The sequence below is a fragment of the Crassostrea angulata genome, chromosome 3 (genome assembly GCF_025612915.1).
Source record: "Crassostrea angulata isolate pt1a10 chromosome 3, ASM2561291v2, whole genome shotgun sequence".
Classification (NCBI taxonomy): Eukaryota; Metazoa; Mollusca; class Bivalvia; order Ostreida; family Ostreidae; genus Magallana; species Magallana angulata.
In genome coordinates, this window is record NC_069113.1 from 39,234,801 (window position 1) to 39,258,836 (window position 24,036).

Genomic DNA, 24,036 nt, shown 5'->3' on the forward strand with positions numbered 1-24,036 from the left:
ATATAGGGCCTACATTATTTTGATTTAAAAAATACAGAAAACAACGTTTCCTGTCTCTAATCATCAATACGATTCCCCTAATACTTCGTAGATAAATGTGTTTAATATTTAATAAAAGATAATTCGTCTTTAGAGGGTCACAGTTCTAATTTTACAACTCATTGGTAACATCCAGTGGTTAGTAGTGAGCAACACATTTTGGAAATTACAGGTATGTGCATTGTCAGCATTTATATAGTAATTTTTTTTAATGTTTATTGCTTTAGCTTATATCTATAAGACAATGTACTCGTGATGTCAATTGCTACACCCCCCCCCCCAATTTCTCAAGGTCTTTTGTTAATTATGGGGGGGGGGGGGTATGCCGGGGGGGGGGGGTTGGGGGGTTGGTGTAGGTTTAGTTCCATGTTAGGTATAGTATTGTTCTGAAAACTATATATATATATATATATATATATATATATATATATATATATATATTGAAAGTTGTTGATATATCAATTTCAAAAACAAAGGTTACAAAGATGTTTATTAAATGGGTGCAATGTGCATTAGTCCAATCCACAAGTTGTTGCCCATAGGTGCAAATTAAGGGGTAATTTTTGATGTAAATTGTTTCATACATGTGAAAGGTTTCCACAAGAGTTTGCTGTACTTTGGCTTTATATGTCAGAATTGAACTTCAATCAAGTTTGCTCATCCATGTTTTACTTTTCAGATTTATCTAGACTAAGTTATCATATTATATCACTTCATCTAAAATTTCCAGCTCTACTCTCTCTCTCTCTCTCTCTCTCTCTCTCTCTGCACAGTTTATTACATAAATATATAAGGTGATATATGTTTTGCATGCATGAAGAATCATAAAATAGATATTAGTACAGCTAAACTCATTTAAAAAGAATTTCCATGGGAAAAACTTCGTTTCAGCTGTAATTCAAAATGCGTTTAAAATGAATTAATAGAAAATCTTTTATTAATTTGCTATAAAATAATCAGCTGCCAATACTACAATTAAGTTATAATGAAAATCAATGTTACTGTCATTTTCAAAAATGCCATACATGTGTAACCTTTTAACTTCAATTTAAAAAAAAAAAAATTCTATGTAGTATATGAATTTGATTACTTTATGCATGCATCCTTTTCATGTATCTTCAGTGAAATTTGAAATGGCAATTATTTGTTATATAAATGATAAAATCATTAAAATTTTGCCAGTGGGGATTCTGAAAATTGTAAACTTATTACATTAACCTTTTTTTTAGATGGCAATTTTCTAGCAGTTCATTTAAGAACTTTACAAGTACATTAATAAGAATTTGTCTAAACTGTAAATTCGCTATATAATATCCATGTTTCTTATATTTGAGTTTTGCTGTACACAACACTTTGAAAGTATCAATGATATTGGTGCAGTAATTTTGGTCAGTACCTTAGAAATACTGACAGATACAAATGACAGGTTTTACATGGTCAACTTATAAATGTAATAAAATATTGTTAAAATCAAATAATATCATGCTCATTTGCTTGCAAAAAATATGATGAGTTATGGGAGAAAAATGAAGCCATTGTTAGTAAATTTAGTGTTTTGAACTTGTATAAGAGTTCTGTAGGATGTAAATATGCACTAGTACATATTTACATCTATTAAGAATCTGTAAAACCAGTTGAATAGCAATGGATGTTCTAGGAATGGACAAAATCTGTCAATGTGCACATCTGTCCATCATTTCAATGCATCAAATCGGCCGGCGAGACCGGCATTTTTTCTCAACTTAGTCTACAATATCTATTCTTCAACAAGTCATTTTATGGTAAGTTTTGATTATTGTGATTCATTGTTATAGCATGATAATAAGGTGGATAATGTTTTACCGTATTATCCTTTATAAGCGCCCCTGCCCTCAGAAGTACCCCTCCACCTTTTTTCAATAGTTGGAAAATAATGGCCCACTTTTGTAATGAAGTTCTTAAAAAAAAGTCATAAAGCATAACACTTTTAGTTCTTGTATATCTTAATCATCAATTTTCTGTATTTTCATTAATGTATTAAAAGTCAACCGTTACAAAAAGGAAGTGAAAATGAAACTAGAAATTGGACAATTTGTAGATAAAGTAGGAAGCTCAGTGTTAGTGTCAAAAGATAAACAAATATCTATGAAGGACTTGATAAAAAAAAAAATGAAAATTTTCTGAAAATGAGAGTAACCTAATTGTTAGATATTGATCCATCTTTAAACATTTTTTCTGAAGAAATAAATATAGCTTAAGTGGAATATCTTTCAGTGAATAAAAGTACAGAAAGTATTAGGGAGTTTTCTGAATTAAAACATTTTTTTCAAACATTTCTTTAAGTAAAAATATATGAAAGAAAAGATTTTAATACAAATACAAATAACCCTCCCCCATTTGCAATTTTCATAGGGCACAGGGTGCTTATTATGGATAATAAGGTAATATTAGCAAGTTTTGCATTTAATTCTGTATTTTCTCAAACTAAACATGTCACTACACTGTAATTGAATTTACAATTTTAAATCTAAAAGGGTTTCATACTTCTCACAAAGCACTTATATAGTTACAAATATATCAATGTACCTTTTATACTGTAAATTGCACCATATATTCTAATTATATTCAATATACAGAACCATATTATAATCCCTTTATTTACCAGTCTTGCACAAGTTTTTATGAAAAATATTTATTGCATTGATATTTTTCTCTGTAGACAATCCACAACAGAATGAGACAGAATGCCACTGAACCAGGAGGATTTCAGCCATTGGCTAGATTCTGTTGTTGAGGTGTTCTCAACTCTGAGCGAGGAACAGAAGACAGGGACCGTGAAAGCTGTGCTGGAAGTGTGCGGCTGTGAGCAGCTGACCTACCTCACTCAGATATTTATTCCAGCCACTTGTCAGATTGATTTTATTTCACACCTGCCCAATGATGTTGTCATCCAGATTTTGAAGTACCTGGATGGAGAGAGTCTCCTGCGAAGTAGAAAAGTACGGTTATAATACATGTAATATGATTGATTTAAAAGTACATTCTTATAAAGCTAACCACAACAGCCCTTTTAGTGCTTGTTCATTAATGAATATTAACATACCCTTGATTTCAGATCAATTGCAAATCACCGTCATTCAATACCTTATTTCCAAATTTGATGATATTGTGACGGTCAGACCGGTTCGAATACTGGTGCCAGATAGCTCAGTTGGTAGAGCACCTGATTAGAGATCAAGGGGGTCCAGGTTCAAATCCCGGTCTGGTCCATCATTATTTCTCCCATCCCACTACAATATTACTTGAAATTTATATATTTTCCATTGCTGAAAACCCATGGTAATTTTAAGACTCGCTTCTAGAAGCAAAACCGACTGTGGGTTTCTGGCACTGTATATTTTCTATCAGTTACAATATGGTAAAACACAGTTATAGGAAAGTGCCAGGAATAAACAATTCTGATGTATTTTAAATGTAATTTGCTTTATATGATTAAGTTTATTGTGTTTTAAGATTAAGGGAAAAGACCGACTTATTTATATAGTAATTTCCTTTGATATATGTAATATGTGATATATGAAAGTATATGTATTAAAAATACATTCTTTTTAACATTCAGGTATGCAAATCTTGGTACAAGCTTATAAATGCCAGCAAGGAGGTGTGGCTCCACCAGTTCTGGAGGATTGGAGGTCAGGTGCTCAGTCCGCCCAGCATCACAGCAGGGGAGGCCCAGAAACTGTTCTGGCAGCAGCATGTGTACAGGAAGAACTTCAACCGACAACTAAAGAAGGGACAGTTTATCTTTGGTCCCTATGATGAGGAGGACACCTCTGAATTTTTTAAGCTTAAAAGTCCATATTTTTTTAAACCTTATGTAGCTGTTGGTAAGTAAGCATTTTCTTGTGGTTTTTTTCTCTACTAAGATGTTTTTTTTATATATAAACTTGTTTTATAAGGTCATGTCGTATTCAAAAATAATCTACGTTTACTTTTCCCACATGGATAAGTACGGTACATTTTCATTTTTTATTTTATATCATATTGTAATTCATTTGTTATAAAACATGTATACCAAATGGTGAAACATTAATTGATATTTGGCAGGTTGTGAAGATAGAAATGTTTACTTCTGGGACACAACCCTGGGAGCTGCCTTTTTAGTGAAAGAAATTGAAGCCCACAGTGTATGTCAGATCAAGTTTGACAAAGACTTCCTGTATACTGCATCCTATGACAATACTGCTGCCTCATGGAACATGGAAACTGGACAACTACATAGCAAATATGTAGGTCATGTCAATGCAGTCATGTGTGTCGAACCGGTCAAGCGTCACAATCTGGTGCTGACTGGGTCAGCTGATTTGACCATCAAGATCTGGGATCATGATTCTGGAGAACTTCTACAAACTTTGGTAAATCTTCACTCAGGTTGGATTAAACAGTTACGAGCTCTGAGCTCACCACTTTCGGACCATTTAGTGGTGCTGTCATGTGACACCAAAGGACAGATTTGCGTGTGGTACAAGTTGCTTATAGATATGAAGACTTTCTCTCACGAACATCACATGTTGTTGAACGTACCCTTTTGTTTGTCGTCTCCCACAGTCACCAGCGATGGATTAGTGTGCATTCCTGCCGACATAGTTCTGTCAGATGCTTGTAAAGGCACAGCCACCATTGTACAAACTGGGAGAGGAATGCTATCTTTTTTCTCTGTCTCAGTGAAAGAAAACACAAGAAAGGACACTCTGGTGTGTTCGTGTGTTCGGAGAGTGTGTCTGCCATCAAGTCTGTCAGAGAGTCGAACCTTGATTGGGGCTGGAAGAAGGTTTGCCGTTTTTCATGTGACGGAAGAATGTGTTTCGGAGCTAAATGATTACTACTCATCATCCATTTCTGTTGTTGACTTAGAACTGAAGAAAATTTACCATACTTCTCCTTTGGATCACTTTAGGTAAGAGATTTATTGTTTAAGGTAGTCCTATACTCAGCACTAAATGGGCTCAATCATTAAAAGCTTAGCTTTAAATGATAAATATACATTCTAGCAATACATATACAAAAGAAAATATGTATGTTTACATGCTAGTTTGTTTGTTATCACCTCTCAGACGGGTGTACCCCCTTGCGAAAATTATTGACAATTAGGAAATTTGCCAGACGTCCGTTTTTCCTAAAAAAAATTACCAATTTTGGGAAAATTAGAACTGAACATACAAAATAGAGTATACATATTTATTTAAGCCATATCTCATCAATAATTTTGCGCAAATTTTTGTAAGTAAGTACGCTTTATGGACCTGAGGTATCAAAATAGAATACAAAAAATGCAATGCTAGTATCGCGTTTGGTAATTTTTTTACTATTTTATGGACTCAAACTTAAATTCATGGTGTTTATTCTATAGATTGACATCTTAGAAAAAAGATTTGGTAAAATAAATTATATGTTGACGGATTATTTTTCACGCTATAAGCTCTAAACCAAGTAGACCCTGACGAAAAAATCCGTAAAAATCACATTTTGCTACAGTTTTCTGCCTAGATCTGTCAACAATGTTAGATATCATTTAAACATGAATTAATTGACGATTGATTAAATTCGAAATAGCTTCTGTCTCTAAATTTAAACCGGTTTTAGTTGAAGAAAAAAAAAATTCGGGGGGGGGGGGGGGGGGGGGGGGGGGGGGGGGCAAAACAAAGAAGACCTGAGATCCTGGTTAAATCAGAAACTTCGTTTTTCATTTTACTTTAACAGAATCGAGTTTCTCAACATTAATCATTTCTATCTCTCATAGAATACATATATTACCGTTCTAATTGCTTATTATTGCCATTGTTTACAACAGCGATGTAGAGCAAAATCAATACCGGGTATCTAAAACGCATTGTAAAAGTCGAACCAATATTGTAAAATCCGTATTATGACGTAGTGCGATACTCGGACTACTTTAATTACCCAATACAATAATTTAGTCTTGTACAAAAAAAAAAAATTAGATTCATTTATAATTGAAAATTTAAAAAGGATTTTTTTTTCTTGGGGGGGGGGGGGGTTGGGTTACATTGCTCCTCATGTTAATATTATTTTGTTGCTCTTAATCTTTGTCAAAGACACCAATACATGTATCATGAAATGGCAATTGAACTAAATATACTTTATTTACTGCAAGCAAATATAACATGTATGATATAAAAAGTAACTTGTGTGGTTCTTAATGTAACCACAGTAATGTAGCTCTTTCTGATATTTTTTGTCTGAAGTTTTCTGGAAAAAAACTCACCAAATAACAACAAAAAAATCGGGAGAGGGGTACATTATTTCAGCTATTCAAAATGTGTCTCAAAGTGACAAAGGCTATATATGCTGTATACCTGTAATAATGGTTTGGGTATTTATACTCTGTCCTAAGATATTCATGCAGCACATTTTCTTAAATTATTCATTACCGGTAATACCTCATGGTTCAAACAATGTTCATTCAATATAATATGAAAAAATCCCAAGATTCTCCCTTGAAACGCTCCATCTATTCTAGTTTGTCAGATTTTAATACACTGCTAAAGATAAAAAAATTTTAAGGATTTTGCATTACAAGTGATATATACATGTAATAATACCTGGATGATATTGTTGAAAAATTGTGCAAGGTGTTCTGAGTGACTTCCAAATGATAAAAGAAGTAAACAATTCCTCCCCAAGATATATTTGTTCATTTAAATTTCTATGGGTGAAAATAGACAAAGTTTTAATGACAAAATTTTTCCCTTTTAATATCGATTCCAGTTGTACTTTTTCTGAAAGGTATGTGTATTTTTGCTAAAAAATCATGAAAAAAAAATGGTGGAAACTGTTGGGAAATATCTTACATGACGTCAAGGTGCATGTGACGTGAGACATTGCTATTATGACGTCATCATAATATGACGTCATTAATAGCAATGTCTCACAACGTCACATGCACCTTGACGTCATGTAAGATATTTCCCAACAGAAACGTTCACTTGGGACAGACTATAGAAGCATTAGCAGACGTGCTGTAATGTAGATTAAGAGCAGATATTGTTTTTGATCAACCCATAGATAATTCCTGCAGTTCCACTACCTCTAATGACAAAGGTTATGATAAGTTTACTGTCTGTTTCATTACTCAGGTATACTGGAATGTTATTTGAATACATTTACAAGTATTTAATAAATTTTTTAAAAATATTTCCAACAGAAGTTTTTAAGGACATTTATACAAAAAAAGTATATATTAATCAATATTCCTTAAAAAAAATTTATCAACAGGGAATTGGTGAGATGCAAAATTGAATTACAGTATTATTTAGATTGTAAACTCTTTGTAACAGAGTAATGCTAAAAATTGGGACTGTGTATAATTTAACTTATATATAAATTCTGTTTCCATTATGAGCTTTTTCCTCCTCTTTGTTTACTGTACTTTTAGTGGCCTCGAGATCACCCAAATGACCTTCACCAGGTGTCCAACTCCCCATTATCTCATTTATCTCATACAAACAGAAGGCATACCTGTTGATCTTAACTTACAAAACAGTATGTTAGACAACAAAGAGTTCACAAACAAGCAACCAAAAGTTTGACCCAGAAAACTGATGATGAACTCATACCAAAAAGTCAAAATGACATGAAACGTCTGAAGATATTGAAAACTTGGAGAGTAAACAACTTAACATTTTTATCTGTCCTAACATCAGAACTTGATTTATGATTTTAAGAAAATACATGAATAACTAAGGTCTTTGAAAATGCAGAAAGTATAGTATCAAGTACAGTAAGCAAAGGAGGAAAAAAAACACATTTGTAACTTTTTTAATATTACTGTGATAACCAATAGTGCCCAACAGCTGCAAATCACTGAGACTTTAGTTTTACTGTACAGTAAAACTCGTTTAGTACGAACACGGTTATAGCGAATTCTCGGATATAGCGAAGTGTTTTTGAGTCCATGGTAAAATTCTCAACAACTCTTTGCAAAATTATACAGTTAAAACGAATTCAGATGTAACGAATTTACTGATATAGCAAACTGATTTTGAGTCCCCTAGAGGTGAAAAATAACAAAATTTAACACCTTTATAACGAATTTCTTCTTAGTTTAAAAAAGTTTGCACTTCCTTTTAACAAAATAGTTTGAATGAATATATTTCAATATAATTTTTTCAATTTACAATCTGATTTCTAAATGTATCAAAGTAATGTATTTTTATTTTAAGCCTCAATTAGCAAAAATAATAGTCTGGTGAAAGAAAACATGTATATAGTGAATTGGTTATAGATATTATCACGAATTAGTGATACGGATCTAAAGAATTACGGATATAACAAAGTAATTCCATAAGTCCCTAGAACTTCGCTATAACCGAGTTTTACTGTATTTATTATAGGGTTTTCTTGGATCTTTGATAGTTCTTTCCACATTGTATTTTTCTTTTAATATATTTGGATGGGTGGTGGAACAGTGGTTTCGACATTTGAGTTAAATGGGTAGCCCAGGGTAGGATTGGTCACAATTGGAACAAAAGGTCGTTTAAAGTTTTTAAAAAAAGGTGAATTTTGATCTAATTATGAGACTTTGCGTTTAATCAAGATCAATTGGTATGGATCAAAACTACAGAGGAGAAATTAAATTTTGGTTTTTTTTTTTTAATTAAGAAAGCATTAGTTAGTGACAAAATACCTGTTAACTCTCCCGCATCCCATGGGAGACTCCCGCAAAATGGCCTAAAAATCTAAAATCTCGCACATGGTTTACAGGTATGGCTTGTCTCATTTTTTTCTTGAAAATTTTCTTGAAAACAGAACATATTCATGCACTGATAAAATCATATTTATAATTTCAATGAATATGTATATTGACTACTAGCTGTTATGTGTACATTTAAACCTTAAGTATTGATGCTACATATTATATAAATACATGTAATATAATCAAGGGGTTCAGAAGTATTTTTCAATGTTTTTTATCTCCCTTGTAGTCCCTTTGGTGAGCCCCCCGTTCTTGGAGAAACCGATTGGCTAGATGGATTCAATGAAAGTAACCATCCATGGCAGCTTTGGATCTCACAGATGAGTGAAGGGCACCTTAGTCTCACGACTGGCAATCGGCATGGAAACCAGATTTAAACTAATTTAAATCAATTGTTCGATACATGCAACACTGATAATAAAATATTGTACCCTAGTTTTAATTGTGAATAAAATTCAGGGTAATTTTTAGAAAAGAAAAATATCAGTACCAGTCAATACGATATTTGTGAAAACATGTATAAATATACTGTTGAATCAGTGAATGTTGTGGCTGTAACCAATTTCTATTGATTGTCATCGTTCCACAGGTTCATTGGAACTTAATACTGTTGATTTACAGTATGATCAATGAATTTGATGCTGAGTTTCATAATTCTTTGAGGATGTGAATTTATATGTGATGGGTAAATGAAATATTATGTTTTTTTATACATATTTTTTTATGCCAACTTTAGTACTTAGAGGAATTTTATTGTGAATTTGCCCCCTTACCAAGAGAGACAAGTCTTACAATATATTTTGTAAATGTAGTAAATTGTGCTTTAATCACTATAGGCTATATTAAATTTTTAACATAGTTGTGAACTATAACAAGTGTTTTACTTATTTTAACAAATCCACTTAATGGTACATAAATTTTAACAGTTTGAGCTAATTCAAAATTTCACATTTTTTGGTTAATATATTTTTTTAACATTTGTAAGTTTACAAAACAATGTAAATCATTACTATTTCACTTGTACTTTTGCCCTCTATTTGAAAGGAAATAAGAATTAGGGGGTAGTATGTAGTAATATAAAGTCCTATCTGGACAAACATGAAAATTAAAAATTTTATCGTAGAAGCATATTTTGTCACAATAAAACATTATTTTGTACCAAGATCAAGACACACGATAGCTTGTGTGAGTGTGTGTGTGTGCGTGTTTGTGTGTTTGTGTATGCTGATTTTGTCACATCTGACATGCAGTTCTGTTTCCATGGAAAAGTACATAAAGAACTCACGTTTATCAACAAAAAATATTTGTTTGTGGTGTTTTAAGGTTTTGTTTCATTTGTTTTAAATGATATAAATACAATCAATAGAATCACTTCTGCAGACCTTAGAGTCTTAGTTTGACCTTTGTTGCCTGCTCAAGGTCATCGATCAGTGAAGGACATATTTTGTTTAAATGCTTTACCATCTGCTTTGACTTTTTATGGTGAGTTTTTTTACCCAAAGGATCAATTTTCAATGTTCAGCTCACAATACATAAAAGTGCTATACTGTGGTATCATCAACTTTCGTTGAATACCAATGTTTGGGGATTTCGTTGTTGAGTTGATCCACGAAATTCAATATTCATCGAAAAGCAATACGTAATAGCATATTATATTAATAATATCATCGGCCAGGAATTTACATATCCTTGAAACTGATTTTCACTATGTGAGAAAATTGATGCCCACGAATATTAGTTAAGCCGCAGCCGTGTAAGACTATTTTCACTAAAAATCAATCGTGACTTCAGAAAAGTTCGATCAACTTGACTAGTAATTTTGGATTTCACGTATCTTCTTTTTTGCATTCAAAACTTTAGTCTTGTATTTTTGTTTTACTTATACTTATTTACTTACACTATGTACTCTTAATCTGTATACTTGAGTTTTACACTATGATACCGATCTGTTTCTCGTGCTAATCTAGTGCTAATTGCCTTTGTTCTATTTCTTATTACATTGACCTATAGATACTACTCCGCGCATCTGTATCATAAGTGAGACATAAGGTTCTGACTGGATCGCACGGGTCGTGTAAATTAAGTATCCACCCTTTACACACCTATCGTTAAATAAAATGCCTATACCATCTATGTCCCAAACAACGTAGTCGTGTTGTAACCGGAGTATGAATAACACGTGCTTTCTCTTGTAATACTGCCCTAAGGAGTAAAAAACAGGTAACAACGATATTCACTGATGTTTACTCAGTATTCTATTCTATACGTATTTTTGTGATTGAATATCAAAGTCTCTTTGCAATATTGCTCTGATTAGAAGGATTTATAGTTGCGGCAGATTTAGAAAGTATAATTACAAAACGTGTATTTATTTTGCATAACGATCTGCTGCTCTTTTAGTCTACTGTTGTATGTTTGTTAAATATACGAACAGGTTGTGTACTCAGTGTAATGGCATTTTAGAGGCTTTCAGACGATTATCTACATGTATTATCTCCGCGCATATTCTATTCGGTTGATGGAGAAAACAGTCTCGATCTTGCAACAGACTGCATGCAGACATGTGAAAGTTCTAATACAAAAATTCACTTTTACGAAAACCGTTTTCGTTTGAATTTAAACGATTCCACAAACTACTGATAAAGAAGGGGGAAAGAAACGTATCAACACGATTGATCGATAATACAGAAGCTAAAATACAAAATGTATCACCGAAACTGGGCCATACTTAATGAAATATTAGATGACCGATTCCTCTTTTTGTCATGTTAATCAGTAGGGTGCGTATATGGTAGCATATTGCAACAATGCTATTCTCGTTAACTAAGGATTGAATACTTATTTTTGGATGTCTTCGGTCCTATTACATAATTTGTCTGCAACAGCCTTTGTGTATTAAAGGACCGACGACATCTAAAAACTAAGCATTCAGGGTTTATATTTAATGAGGTATAGCGCACTTAGTATACGATTTCTGTATAACGATTTTGCAAACATCATACATTTTGAATATTATGCAATATTTAGTTAAAATATATTGGAAGAAACGCAAATTACACAATTACCATGTTAAAATGGTCTAAATTATCTTACACGACATCATTAAAATCTTCAGGGTTGGTTAGGTATATAGAGGAAAATGTTTTCAATAAAAAAATGACTATCTGAACCACTTTAAACTAAATACTAGTAAATTCGATTAAAATTATGTTCTACAGGTATTGCAGGACACGCTTAAGTTGAATTAGTTTTGGCTTAGAACGTGGTCTTCATACTGAAAATTAAACAAATGTTTTTCGGTTAGTGACTTTTCTTATACAATCTTGTATATAGCTACACATATTTAAAAGACATCCCATGAAATAGTTAAATGCGTGGCCAAGTAGTATTGCATAGGTTTTCTGTGGGTTTTTTTGCGGTCGCTGGATCGATTTCATTAGGTAGTATTTTTTTCTCTTTATTACAATTGATCAGAACAGAAATATTAAATTACATTTATCTAATCTGCTGGAATTATTTTTTTCAAATCCTCTCGCTTTAATTCTGAGTATGGACACACTCTATATAAACAGATCTCTTCAACTCTTTACTTACTGACTTTATACACCGAGTTCTATATATTCATATCTCGATGGAGGTTTATGCCAAATCAGTGGTCACAGACACCATTATAAAATCAGTACCTTTTGCTATATGTACCTGTTTCTATTTTTAGTAACAAATACTTTCCGTTCAAACACACGTGTAAGCGAACTAGTGGGAAAAGGCGTCATATCTTTTCATATTGATGTTTATTTGCCTGTGGTATTTATGTGTCATCACTTTAAAGCCATACTGTATCATTTGTTTTGTATTTACGTTTTGGCGAAATATACTATTTTTATAAACGTCCAGTTTGACCGCAAAATGAAATAAAGGATAGGATCAGCTGTTGAGGACAAACAGGGACTCTCTCCGGAAGCCTTATCTTATAAAACTGTAAAATTAGTGTTCAGTCGGGTAGCCTTCATCGAAACACTGTTTGGTAAAACTATTCGTTAAATTGCAAATATAGTGATAATTTTTCTTTAATATCTTGAAAATTCAAGCTCTTGACACATACATGCAAGATTGATCCATTCTGTATAAATTTACAAGTATGGATTTGGATCTTGCGCGAGCTCTTAAGAGTCTTTTTGGCCATGGTGGTATATCGGGTGTACCGTATACTGTGAAATATTCACCCCTTTCGTCCTCGTTGTCAGTAAGCGAAACCAAGACTGGGCGAATTCCAATGTCTCATATTATCTTTCTTTGAACACATCTGTGTCTGGGCGAATTCAAGACGTGGCAACATTGTTTATAAGTGTATAGGGGCGAAAATATTGCACGGGGCGAAAATAACCCTGTTTACAGTATGTATTCATTGGTTTGTTTCCCTGACGTTGTCCGTCCTCAACTCTATCCAGAGACAAGTCTTGTATGCAACGGGGAATTCGTTATTTAAGACTATCGATAAGGCAGGGTCAATGTCAGTTAAGGGTAAAGGGTAAAGGTCAAAATATATACGACTCACTGTTATCACGATTACAATGCATTCTGTTTTGATACTTGTATGTGATACTGTGAAAAGTGAACTTCAAAGACATAACAATTATTCAGCATCTTTAAATTCTGTAACACACTACATACAAAACACAACTTCATAGAACAAACTATCATTATTGTAATATCATTGAGCTTTATTCCATGGCAAAACGGATGTACATAACATAATTTTGATTTTCATTTGTGTCATCAAATAAGCTTCATTATTAACGCCCAACATACAGTTAGTAGTCTTCAAAAGATGCTTTCTGTTAACCCGAATGTCATTTTTACTTAGATTCATTACAGACTTTTAATTAAGGGGAACAACCGTGATTTATTCCGTTTTCTGCAATTAACGTGATGCAGCACATAATGGTTATATATGCATGCCGATCAGGTCTGTCTATACCCGTTGCTCATCGCCGCCAGTCGCAGAGCTTTACAAAGACCGTTGTGTACTAGGGAACCAAATGTGATGCCGACCAAGGGTCTTCAGTAAAGCTACATTTTCTTCACTTGCGGGATACATCTTCCGTTCGTTTTATCTATATTTAATTAAGTTTTTGTTCATGATTTTCACAAATTTAAATCGACATTCTTTGAGGATGCTTCCACATAAGTTTAAGCTTTCCTGGCCAATAACACTGACAGTAGCTCTGACTGACGGAGGAAGGCCTGATAATATGGGAAGAGGGTAAAAAAAGCATTTATTATGGTGTTTGAATCGATCGTTACAATGCCAGAAAATAGCAAATTACCGAAGGGGCGATGTTATGCTCAAATAACTTTGTCATTGGTATCGGTAGATGAGGCGAAACTTACCATTATACTGTATCAGTGAGTTAAATGCATATGTTTAATAAAACGTCAATTACTAAATATTGTTAACTTTTAGAAGTCAAATACATCGTATATTTATTAGAACATCGGAAGAAAATGATATACCAAGAAAAAAGAACAGATCAGAGCGGCACAAATTATAACTGGTCTTTTATTAACACCGACATTTGGCAACGTTATCTTCGGTTTACCCTTTCCAGTACCCATTGGTCTCCAAAAATGACCCGACGCTGACTGATGAAATTTTCCATGGATTTACACGTAGCGGATCTATCAATCACCGAAACCGAAGAAAATTTCCAACAATAGTTGACTTGACTCTGAATCTTATATACAGAGTTATGAGAGGCAAACTGTCATGTAGGCTATATTAATATTTGGACAAAGTACATAATGGTCGGTCGGAACAATGACCTTTTTTATCACGCGCAGGGTCACCTGCTCATGCTTAAAAACCTTTCAGTCGACGGTTAAAACACTATTTGTTTTTCCGGGACCTTGAAGTTGGTGAATTTAAATGCAGGCTTCAACAAAAGAATTTAATGTAATCAAGAGATTACAGGTATTCTTGCTACTTAACTTTCATTCAGGTAATTATGCAGATTTTTAAAATTTGCTTAATATATGATATAGTGGCATACTTAAAATTTGATGTAAGTATGTGTTCATACTTGTTTAAACTAATTTGGTATGTAGCGTATATTGACATCAATCTTGTATAATTCAAGTAGTTGAATATTTTTGTCAAGTACTAAAAAGGGAAACTCGTGATGCTTATTGGTTGTTCATCGTTGTATTTTGCTTTTTGTTTTTTGTCTAAACAAATCACCTTTTTTAGCTCACCGAGACGAAGTCAAAGGGAGCTTATGCTATACCCTCGGCGTCGGCGTCGGCGTCCGGACCTGGTTAAAGTTTTTGTTGCAGGTCCTGTATCCAAGCTATTACTTGTCATATCTTCACCAAACTTGCATGGATGATGCATCTGGACCTACTTATGGACTTGAAAGACTTGGATGCTGAATCTGGGTCCTAAATTTCAGATGCTGGAGGAGGTTAAGGTTTTTGGACCAGGTTAAAGTTTTTGTTGCAGGTGCCCTTTGATAGCAATATCTTAGTTACTGCTGGTCCGTACTTCACCAAACTTGCATGGATGGTGTGTCTTATGATACTGATGCACCAGACAGGCTTGAGTGCTGAATCTGAGCTATAGGTTTCGGATGCTGGAGGAGGTTAAGGTTTTTGGACCAGGTTAAAGTTTTTGTTGCAGGTGCCCTCTGATGATTATATCTTAGTTACTACTGGTCCTAACTTCACCAAACTTCAGTGGATGGTGCGTCTTATGATACTGATGCACCTGACAAGCTTGAATGCTGAATCTGAGCCATAGGTTTTGGATGCTGGAGGAGGTTAAGGTTTTTAGAGCTGGTTAAAGTTTATGAGCAGGTGCCCTCTAATGATTATATCTTAGCTACTCCTGGTTCTAACTTCATCAAACTTACGTGGATGGTTCGTCTTATGATACTGATGCACCTGATAGGCTTGAATGCTGAATCTGAGCCATAGGTTTCGGGTGCCGGAGAAGGTTAAGGTTTTAAGAGCTGGTTAAATAAAATTTTTGAAACAAGTGCCCTCCGATGATGATATCTTAGTTATTACTTGTCCTTACCTCACCAGACTTCCATGGATGGTGCGTCTTATGATACTGATGCACCTGACAGGCTTGACTGCTAAGTCTTAGCCATAGGTTTCGGATGCTGGATAAAGTTTCTTGGAACAGGTCACATGTTTAATAGATGATAGTTCAAACTTGCATAGTTAATTTAACTGTAATATGAATGAATCGCAGAGGTAGCTTCAGATGCAGAGCTTGATCTCCATTATCAAGGATGCTAAAAAATAAATCTTAGTTATTACAGGTCCTAACTTCACCAAACTTGAATGAATGGTGTGTCTTATGATACAGATGCACCTGACAGGCATGGATGCTGAATCTGAGCCATAGGTTGCGGATGCTGGAGGAAGTTTAGGTTTTAATTGCTAGTGCCCTCTGATGATGATATCTTAGTTATTACTGGTCCAAACTTCACCAAACTTGTATGGATGATGCGTCTAATGATACCAATGCACCTGATGGGCTTGAATGCTGAATCTGAGCCATAGGTTTCGGATGCTGGATGAGGTTTAGTTTTGTTGGAACAGGTCACATGTTTTATAGATGATAACTTGCATAGTTGATTTAACTATATTATCAATTAAACGCAGAGGTTGCTTTAGATGCAGAGCCTGATCTCCGTTATCAAGGATGCTAAAGAAATCTCCTACCTCACTCAAACCTGCTTGATAGATAGATGTGTTTGTTGATAAATGATATAACATGATTCCTATGATATAGTATTGTATGATATGAAACAATATTGTTTGATATGATACAATATGATATAATATGTTATATCATAAAAAGTTATACGATATGATATGATATTGTACCATTTTTTTTTATATTTAATGATATGATATTGTATCATGATATTGTTTTGTATAGTATTGTATATTATGATACAATTTTGTATAATATTATATTGTATTTTTAATTTATTATTTTACAAATGATACAATTACATAAGATATTGCAAAATATTATATTGTATCGTATGATACAATAATGTATATTCTATAATATTGTATCATACAATATTGTATAATATGATATTGGTTTCTGTAATATAGAATTATTTCACATGAAATTGTATTATATGGTATTGTAATATTATATAATATTGTATCATACGATATTGTATGATATGATACTGGTTTATATGATATATTATCATATCATATGACATTGTATTATATGATATTGTAATATATATTATTGTGTCATATGATACAATATGAATAATATAACAATGTATTTTATAATATTTTACTTTATCATATAATATTGTATCATTTGATAAGATACAATGTTGGAATCAAATTATATTGTATTATATGAAATAATATCATATTATTTATCAAATATGATTCAGGTCATACAATACAATATAATATCATGTTTCAATGTTATGATGTATTATGTAATATGATATTGTAATATAATACTATATTGTATTATATTTTATGATATTGTATTATGTGATCAAATACACTAAAGTATAACACAATACAATGTCATATCATACGTTACAATATCATATCTCATTATTGTTTATTACGGTATTTTATTGTATAATATGATATATATTATAAATATGACATGATGCAATATTTAATTTTATATCATTGTATTGATTAACATATGAACATATGATTATCATAAAAGATTTTATCAGATGATATACGATATTTTGTCAAAACAGAATCCATGAATATCCAAGATCATAAAGTATGATTTTCATATAAAATGATAAAGGTGGTCTTATGAAGGTGATGTCTCATAAGGGTGATGCTCCGTCTCGGTGAGCTTAGTAATCTATGATTACCTATGTTTTATATCTCGCAGGAAAAAATGACGTGCATAAATTGCAGAGAAAATAGAGACCAAATCCAAAATTCTTCAAATCTAAAATCAAATAGAGTCAACCTGAAACCCAAACCCTCTACAGATAATAGCGATGACGTCATAGCCTTTGCACCGGATGGAGGTTATGCCTGGGTGATTCTGGCGTGTAGTTTTTACAGCAGTTTCTGTATGGAAGGCTTAATCGCTTCGTTTGGGCTTCTGTTACCCTCGTTGATGAGGGAATTCAAAGCTTCCGCCGCCGTTGTTTCAATACTGAATTCCACACTCATTGGAATCTTCCTGGTTCTAGGTTTGTTGCATGACATTCCATGAAAGATTTCACTGCGAAACGTTCTAAAATATTGACTTATCAAAATACATGTATGTATTTCAATTTTGATATTAATGCATATACATATAATTTTAAAATCCAAAAGAATGATATTAAAAAGAATTGACGTTTAATTTTATTTCAATTGTTCCCATCATCCAACCTGTTTTTATGGTTATTCTATTTTTAGGATACTTCTCCAGTCTCCTGATCAAGAGGTACGGGACACGGACAGTCATGTTTCTGGGAGCTTGTTTTTACTCCCTTGGACTTTTCTGCAGTTTCTTTGCACCAAACATTTTGGTATTATTTGTAACTTATGGACTCCTATGTGGTAATTACCTTAAGCAACACTGTCTTCGATCATTGCTTTTGGTGTTTTTTGTCCCTAGAACATTCGATTCTTGTTATTATAAATATACACAGCTATCCTTGTCTTTTACTAATTTTCAGGTGTTGGAGTTGGTATGATATTTGTACCTTCAATAATGATCGTAAACCAGTACTTCGATCGCAAGCGCTCTCTTGCCAATGGAATATTGACCTCTGGCTCCGGCATCGGTCTACTGGTGATGTCACCAATCATCGAGAGATCAGTTGAGGCTTATGGATGGCGAGGATCTCTGCTGATTTATTCTTGTTTTACGTTACAATTGTGTGTCTGTGCTTGTCTAATGAGACCTGTCAAAACGTTCAACTATCGGGTGCAGAAAAATAGTGAAAAGCATATCGATGAACAAACATCGCCTCTTGCGAGAAAAGTCTGTGATAGGGAGAATTATGATGCCAGATATGCATCAATGCCATTTTTAAGAAATCGAAATTCTTTCATTGAGAGTTGCAGCACCCTAAGTCTTCCCATGCTTTTTGGAAGCCAATTGTCCGTCGATAAAGCAAAAGAATCAATTGACTTCATAGAATGCGAGAGCACTGAAACGCAACGTTCAGAGACATGCGCTCTTCCCTCTTTCTGTCGTAGCAAACCATTCATATTTATTACCATTGGATGTCTTTTAACTCAGATGGGACAATTCATTCCCTTGATTTTCATTGGCGATTACGGAAATCACGTGGGCGTGTCGTCAGAAGACATCAGCATCATTTTGTCTATATTTGGTATGTAAATTCATATCCCGTTATTCTTTTACATATTACAAATTGATGTGTTTGTGTTTGTTGTTATGATAATTATAAGGGTTGTATTGTTTGATTGACAGGAGTAGCAAACACACTGGGTCGGTTTTTTGCCGGACTGATCGCCAACATTGGACGCTTCAGCCATCTCACTATCTGTAGCGTCGGTCTACTCCTCAGTGCTGTAGCTTGCTTTCTGTTCTTCCTTTGTACAACATTCAGTACTCTGCTGGGATTTGCCATTACATACGGATTTTTCATTGGTATTTTTGTTTAAATTAAATATGCATACGATATTTAAATTGATTAAAGTAACGTCACTTGTCATAACTGGTAGAAATATATCAAAAAGTATGTGTAAAAGATTCATAAATGCAAATGTAATGGAGTTAATGTATTCTGTCTTATTCAAAGAAATGCAAACATTTCATTTGTTTGCACGCGATAGCATCATTAAAAAAGTATTTCCTCTTTGCATTTGCGTCTTTATTTCAGGGTTTTTCCCACCTATGCAGCCACTGATGATCATGGATTACCTGGGGTTGGATCAGCTGACTGCAGGCTTTGGCTTTGTCACAATGTTAAAGGCACCAGCTGCCTTCATCGGACCACCATTCGCAGGTTCGCCATTTGCGGCATTCACGATAGTTAGCAAAATAAAGGCCAATAAAAAGTCAATGTTATATGCACTTATTATCGATAAACACAGAATTTATAAAGTTGCATGTATTTTGATAAAACTGGAATTTGAAAAACCCATGGGGTATATCATTTTATAGAAACCATCAATGGAAACGTGTTCTTGTAATAGAACTTTCATATATGAGATGATGGCAATTTTAGCCACAAGAACAAGGGTATATTGGTGAACTGGCTGTTGAAGGGGGTCTTATTATTGTAAATGCCCGATTTATACAGTACATGAATCCTAAGTAGAAGATGTTTGTGACTATGAGAATTGAGCGGATCTTCGGCAATAAAAGAAAGATTAGTGAATACCCCGATATGATTTGAAACGCTTCGATGGTTTGGATTCTTATTAGATTAATACATGTATATTATTTGTTTAGGAGCACTACTGGAAACGACCGGGAACTATGAGACAGTGAATGGACTGGCTGGGATCATTTTCACTCTCGCTGTTTGTGCACAAATGTTTGCGCTCTGCTGGAAACCCCACGTAAAGAGGAGTCAACAAGATGCTGAATTGGACGTTTAACAATGACATAGACAAATAAAAAGCAACATTTTCGCTTCCAAACAAGACTTTTGATCAGGTCCATATATATACCATACATGACTTTGATTTGACTGCGACAGGTTCCTAATGTGTATTACAATATTCTTTGCATTTGCTCTTATGTCTAGCAGGGTCACATTATTTGCGTATACTCTCCGATTGATTGAATAATGGATTGATTTGTACATTGATGCAAGAGCAATAAGCAAATTTTTCTCCCCAACGAAATTGATTATTCAACTTATATTCATGCTGGATCTACTTTTATTGGACTCATTAATGTTTACTTTATTTTCTTAACATTTTATGATATCATCGGTAACCGTATAATTGGTCCCGAGCATATCTACAAACGATGTCAATATCCTAACCTTTGTCTGTTGTAGTGCTTGTTTAATATGGTGACCTTTAATATGGTATTAATTGTGTATGCACTGTATTTTCTCTTATTTTTCCAAGGTGCTTGTAATGCGTTTTATTCATATTGACAAGTGTGCCAATTAAAATCATAAGTCTTCACATGCACAATTTAAATTCACACGCAATGTTGTCCATGAAGATTCTTAATTAAAGCTTGACCCAGCTACGTGTATCTATAGTAGTGGTACGTCCAACGAGTTTTCATGCAATTCTCATAACTTACAGTCATCTTAATATCACAAATGGAGAATAGACCAGAGTTATCATAGCTGTACTTAATGTGTCATGTCTGTTACTTTTATTGTTATTTTTTGAAATTTTTGGCATTGTGGTGCAAATCAAGATTATTTTTGATAGCTTTATACATTTTGATGTACATTTTCATGTAGTAGTTTTGTTATATTTTTCTGTTTTTGAAATATGTTGATATACAGCTGAAATAAAATTATTTCAATTTTAATTCGTTCATGCAAGTATTTTGTCCATATAACAAAAATCTGCAAAGAACTGAATACTTGTTCATGTGGATTAATAATGATAAATTTGTTCAAGTGGATTATAATCAACTTTTACACATACAATGGCATATGCAATTTGCCACTAAACCCCCCCCCTCCCCCTCCTAAAAAAAAAATATATATTAAGGCTTGGTCTACATTAGTATTTTATTTTTGTTTCATATTAATTAAATAATACTTCTTCAAACATTTTAACATAGCACATGTCACATAAGATTGAAAATATCAGGAGACATTTCATTACATAGTACAAATCAATGTATAACAATAAATGTGTTCATCTTTCACATTTTTAACAAAAAAATAATTCAAACAGGGCCTGAAGAAAGTGCCTAGTCCACATACAGTAACAATGGTCTTTGTTCATTCAGGCCTTTGTGGGCTTAAACCTATGAGCAGCCTGTGGCAGAATTTTCTTGGAGGGTGCAGGGGGCTCACAGATCTTGCTCTCCCGCTCTCGTTCCTGGTTCCGGTGCAGGATCTGGTTGATGCAGTACTCGGCTTCCTGTCCGGAATCAGTCAGACGGAGATCCATGTGGGTGATGGTCGTGTTGTCCTCCATACCTTCCTGGATTTGTTTACCACCCTCCTAAAATGAAGAAATTATAGTTGTTTGAAATTTATTCTAAAGTGATATGATGAATGTGTTATTAAAACTAAATGGCATTTGAGTAAAATATGAAAATTATCTAAACTTAAAAATATTGATTTAAACTAGTTATTTCTAATAGGTTATTTTCATATACATGTACATGTATATCAATTTATATTTTATCCATGTCAAATTCTTCTAAATATTAAATCAAAAATCATTATCCATGATATACTTACTGCACCAAGTCTGTTTGATGACAAGTCAACTGATTTCAATGTTGTATTTTGCATGACAACCTGGGAGAAAATGGCAGCAGTGGGCTCGCCTAGATCACTGCTAGCCATGTTGATATTGCAGAGTGTGGTGTTCTTCAGCAGAGCTTTACAGATGGCCTGTCCTCCCTCATCTCCCAGACGATTCAACCGAATGTTCAGATCCGTCAGCGTTGTGTTTTTGGTCAAGGCGTGGGCAATAGCTTGGGCTCCACTGTGTCGTACATCATTATCACAGAGGTTCAGTTTGACTAACTGGCTGTGGTTGTTAAGGAATTTCCCAATGGCCCTGGCACCACGGTCACTGATTACATTGTGGGATAGGTCCAACTCCGTTAAGCCTGGATGGTCCAGAATGTGGCTGATCAAAACTCGGACTTTGTCGTCGTCCACTTTACTTCTGTGAAGCCTGAAAACTTTCAGTCCTTTTGTTGCAGCCACACACTGAGCCAACAGCAAACAGTCTCTAGCAGTGAAATTAAACAAGTTCCATTCAAAATTCATCCCACAGTCTTTGACTCCATATGTTAAATGAAGTTCTTCAATATTTGGCAGTTGTTTTAAAATGGGGCCAAAGTTAAAATGATCACATTCTGGTTCATCTCCTGCTTCACTTCCAGCATCTGAGGCATCGTCAAAATCTGGACCTTTTGGGGCTTCTCTCACTGGTGGAAGGAGTTGTCTTATATCTAGTTTCTTGACATAATTGGCAGATAGTGGTAGAGTCTCATTTATTTCAGTCATATCTGTTGATTCTGGGACAAAGTGTTCAACTATTTGTTGGAGGTTTCTTTCAAAGTACATTCTCTTCCAGTTGTTTCCGTATGCAGCTACATCACAGATTTGCCAGCGAGCTTTGCAGCATCGTTTCCAGTAACCTTCATCTTCAACCAAATTAGCTGTGATCTTCAATGGGAGGTCAGTTGATATCTTCTCAAGGACTATTGACTTGTGTTTTGGTAGGAGATTGTTCAGGATTGTTGAATTATCTGTAAAGCAGACAAGATATTTTTAATAAAAATTACATTTCATTCAGATTATTCAGAATCGTTATCTGTGATTTACCCTGCTTCATATTCAGATATCATTCAAGCAAAATAATTTGATTCTTTTGTATCAATATGTTAACTAATGAAATCACCAGGGGTTCAATGAATAACTGTACTTACTTTCAAAGTTTGACACTATGTGTGAAATGCATAGCTCAATCAGTCTGGGTACTGTAGCTAAGGAATATTCAGAATCCTCTGCAATGATTCTCCTCATAGTTCTCCCGTCAGCTGCTGGGTTATCTTTAGCTGAAGCTATTGGGGAAGGAGGAACAGGGGCATCCCCAACCTTTTTGCTCCCTCCGCTTTTACCACTTTTACCAGAATGGCCAGACCCAGCTCTGGAAACAGGCTTAGATCCAGCCTGGCTTTTGGGTCCACTTTTTGTACTCTTATTGTCATCTTCAACGGTTGAACCTTGTTCAGGTTGGTCAGCCATTTCTATAAAACTATGAGATGTAAAAGACTAGCTATTTTACAGCACGACTTTAGTGCTATTTGTAAATAAACCTTTTAGCCAGGACCAACCTTACCTTTCTCTCAGTGTAAACGTCTCTATAGAAACACCGGAAGTGTGGATTTATATTAAGCCAGACATTGGTTTAGTGCATATTTTCTACCTAATTCGACGTGTCTTTAAATTCTCAACTACGTAACAAATATTCTAATTTCTCAAAACATTCTAAACATTGGCCAAAAAGATAAGTACAAATAGAATTAAGCATTTTTAAAATACGAAGAAAATATGTATGAGTTATTTTTCATTTTATTT

The 24,036-nt window shown here is 33.9% G+C and overlaps 2 protein-coding genes across 5 annotated transcripts; one reads left to right on the plus strand and one right to left on the minus strand.

Annotated features, from left to right (window-relative positions):
- The first annotated feature begins 101 nt into the window (after window positions 1-101).
- On the plus strand, window positions 102-21,295 carry LOC128177182 (monocarboxylate transporter 13-like). Of its 3 annotated transcripts, XM_052843773.1 has the most exons (7): window positions 178-211; window positions 17,706-18,015; window positions 18,227-18,370; window positions 18,490-19,152; window positions 19,254-19,433; window positions 19,666-19,791; window positions 20,241-21,295. In XM_052843773.1, exons 2-7 carry the CDS (start codon window positions 17,712-17,714, stop codon window positions 20,387-20,389), a joined length of 1,566 nt encoding a protein of 521 aa, XP_052699733.1. In that variant the 5' UTR covers window positions 178-211; window positions 17,706-17,711; the 3' UTR covers window positions 20,390-21,295. The 3 variants fall into 3 exon arrangements, with proteins under 3 accessions (XP_052699735.1, XP_052699734.1, XP_052699733.1); XM_052843774.1 differs by lacking the exons at window positions 17,706-18,015; window positions 18,227-18,370; window positions 18,490-19,152; ... (1 more) ...; window positions 19,666-19,791; window positions 20,241-21,295 and adding exons at window positions 1,697-1,820; window positions 2,738-3,017; window positions 3,638-3,905; window positions 4,126-4,975; window positions 9,024-12,616 and having other exon boundaries at window positions 165-211; XM_052843775.1 differs by lacking the exons at window positions 17,706-18,015; window positions 18,227-18,370; window positions 18,490-19,152; ... (1 more) ...; window positions 19,666-19,791; window positions 20,241-21,295 and adding exons at window positions 2,738-3,017; window positions 3,638-3,905; window positions 4,126-4,975; window positions 9,024-12,616 and having other exon boundaries at window positions 102-211.
- Window positions 21,296-21,481: 186 nt separating this feature from the next.
- On the minus strand, window positions 21,482-23,838 carry LOC128176331 (dynein regulatory complex subunit 5-like). Of its 2 annotated transcripts, none has more exons than XM_052842583.1 (4): window positions 23,798-23,838; window positions 23,385-23,705; window positions 22,180-23,204; window positions 21,482-21,937 (listed from the first exon to the last, which is right to left on the minus strand). In XM_052842583.1, the coding sequence occupies exons 2-4, from the start codon at window positions 23,701-23,703 to the stop codon at window positions 21,716-21,718; spliced, it is 1,566 nt and encodes a 521-aa protein (XP_052698543.1). In that variant the 5' UTR covers window positions 23,704-23,705; window positions 23,798-23,838; the 3' UTR covers window positions 21,482-21,715. The 2 variants fall into 2 exon arrangements, with proteins under 2 accessions (XP_052698543.1, XP_052698542.1); XM_052842582.1 differs by having other exon boundaries at window positions 23,385-23,713; window positions 23,798-23,815.
- Between the last annotated feature and the right edge of the window lie 198 nt (window positions 23,839-24,036).

Excerpts from the sequence above, each read along its gene's own strand:
- LOC128176331 (XM_052842583.1), bottom strand. The coding sequence starts at position 23,703 with ATGGCTGACCAACCTGAACAAGGTTCAACCGTTGAAGATGACAATAAG. Across the intron at positions 23,205-23,384 it reads CATAGTGTCAAACTTTGAAA|ATAATTCAACAATCCTGAAC; the intron begins GTAAGTACAGTT and ends TCTGCTTTACAG. Across the intron at positions 21,938-22,179 it reads CATCAAACAGACTTGGTGCA|GAGGGTGGTAAACAAATCCA; the intron begins GTAAGTATATCA and ends TCTTCATTTTAG.
- LOC128177182 (XM_052843773.1), top strand. The coding sequence starts at position 17,712 with ATGACGTGCATAAATTGCAGAGAAAATAGAGACCAAATCCAAAATTCT. Across the intron at positions 18,371-18,489 it reads AACTTATGGACTCCTATGTG|GTGTTGGAGTTGGTATGATA; the intron begins GTAATTACCTTA and ends ACTAATTTTCAG. Across the intron at positions 19,153-19,253 it reads CATCATTTTGTCTATATTTG|GAGTAGCAAACACACTGGGT; the intron begins GTATGTAAATTC and ends TTTGATTGACAG.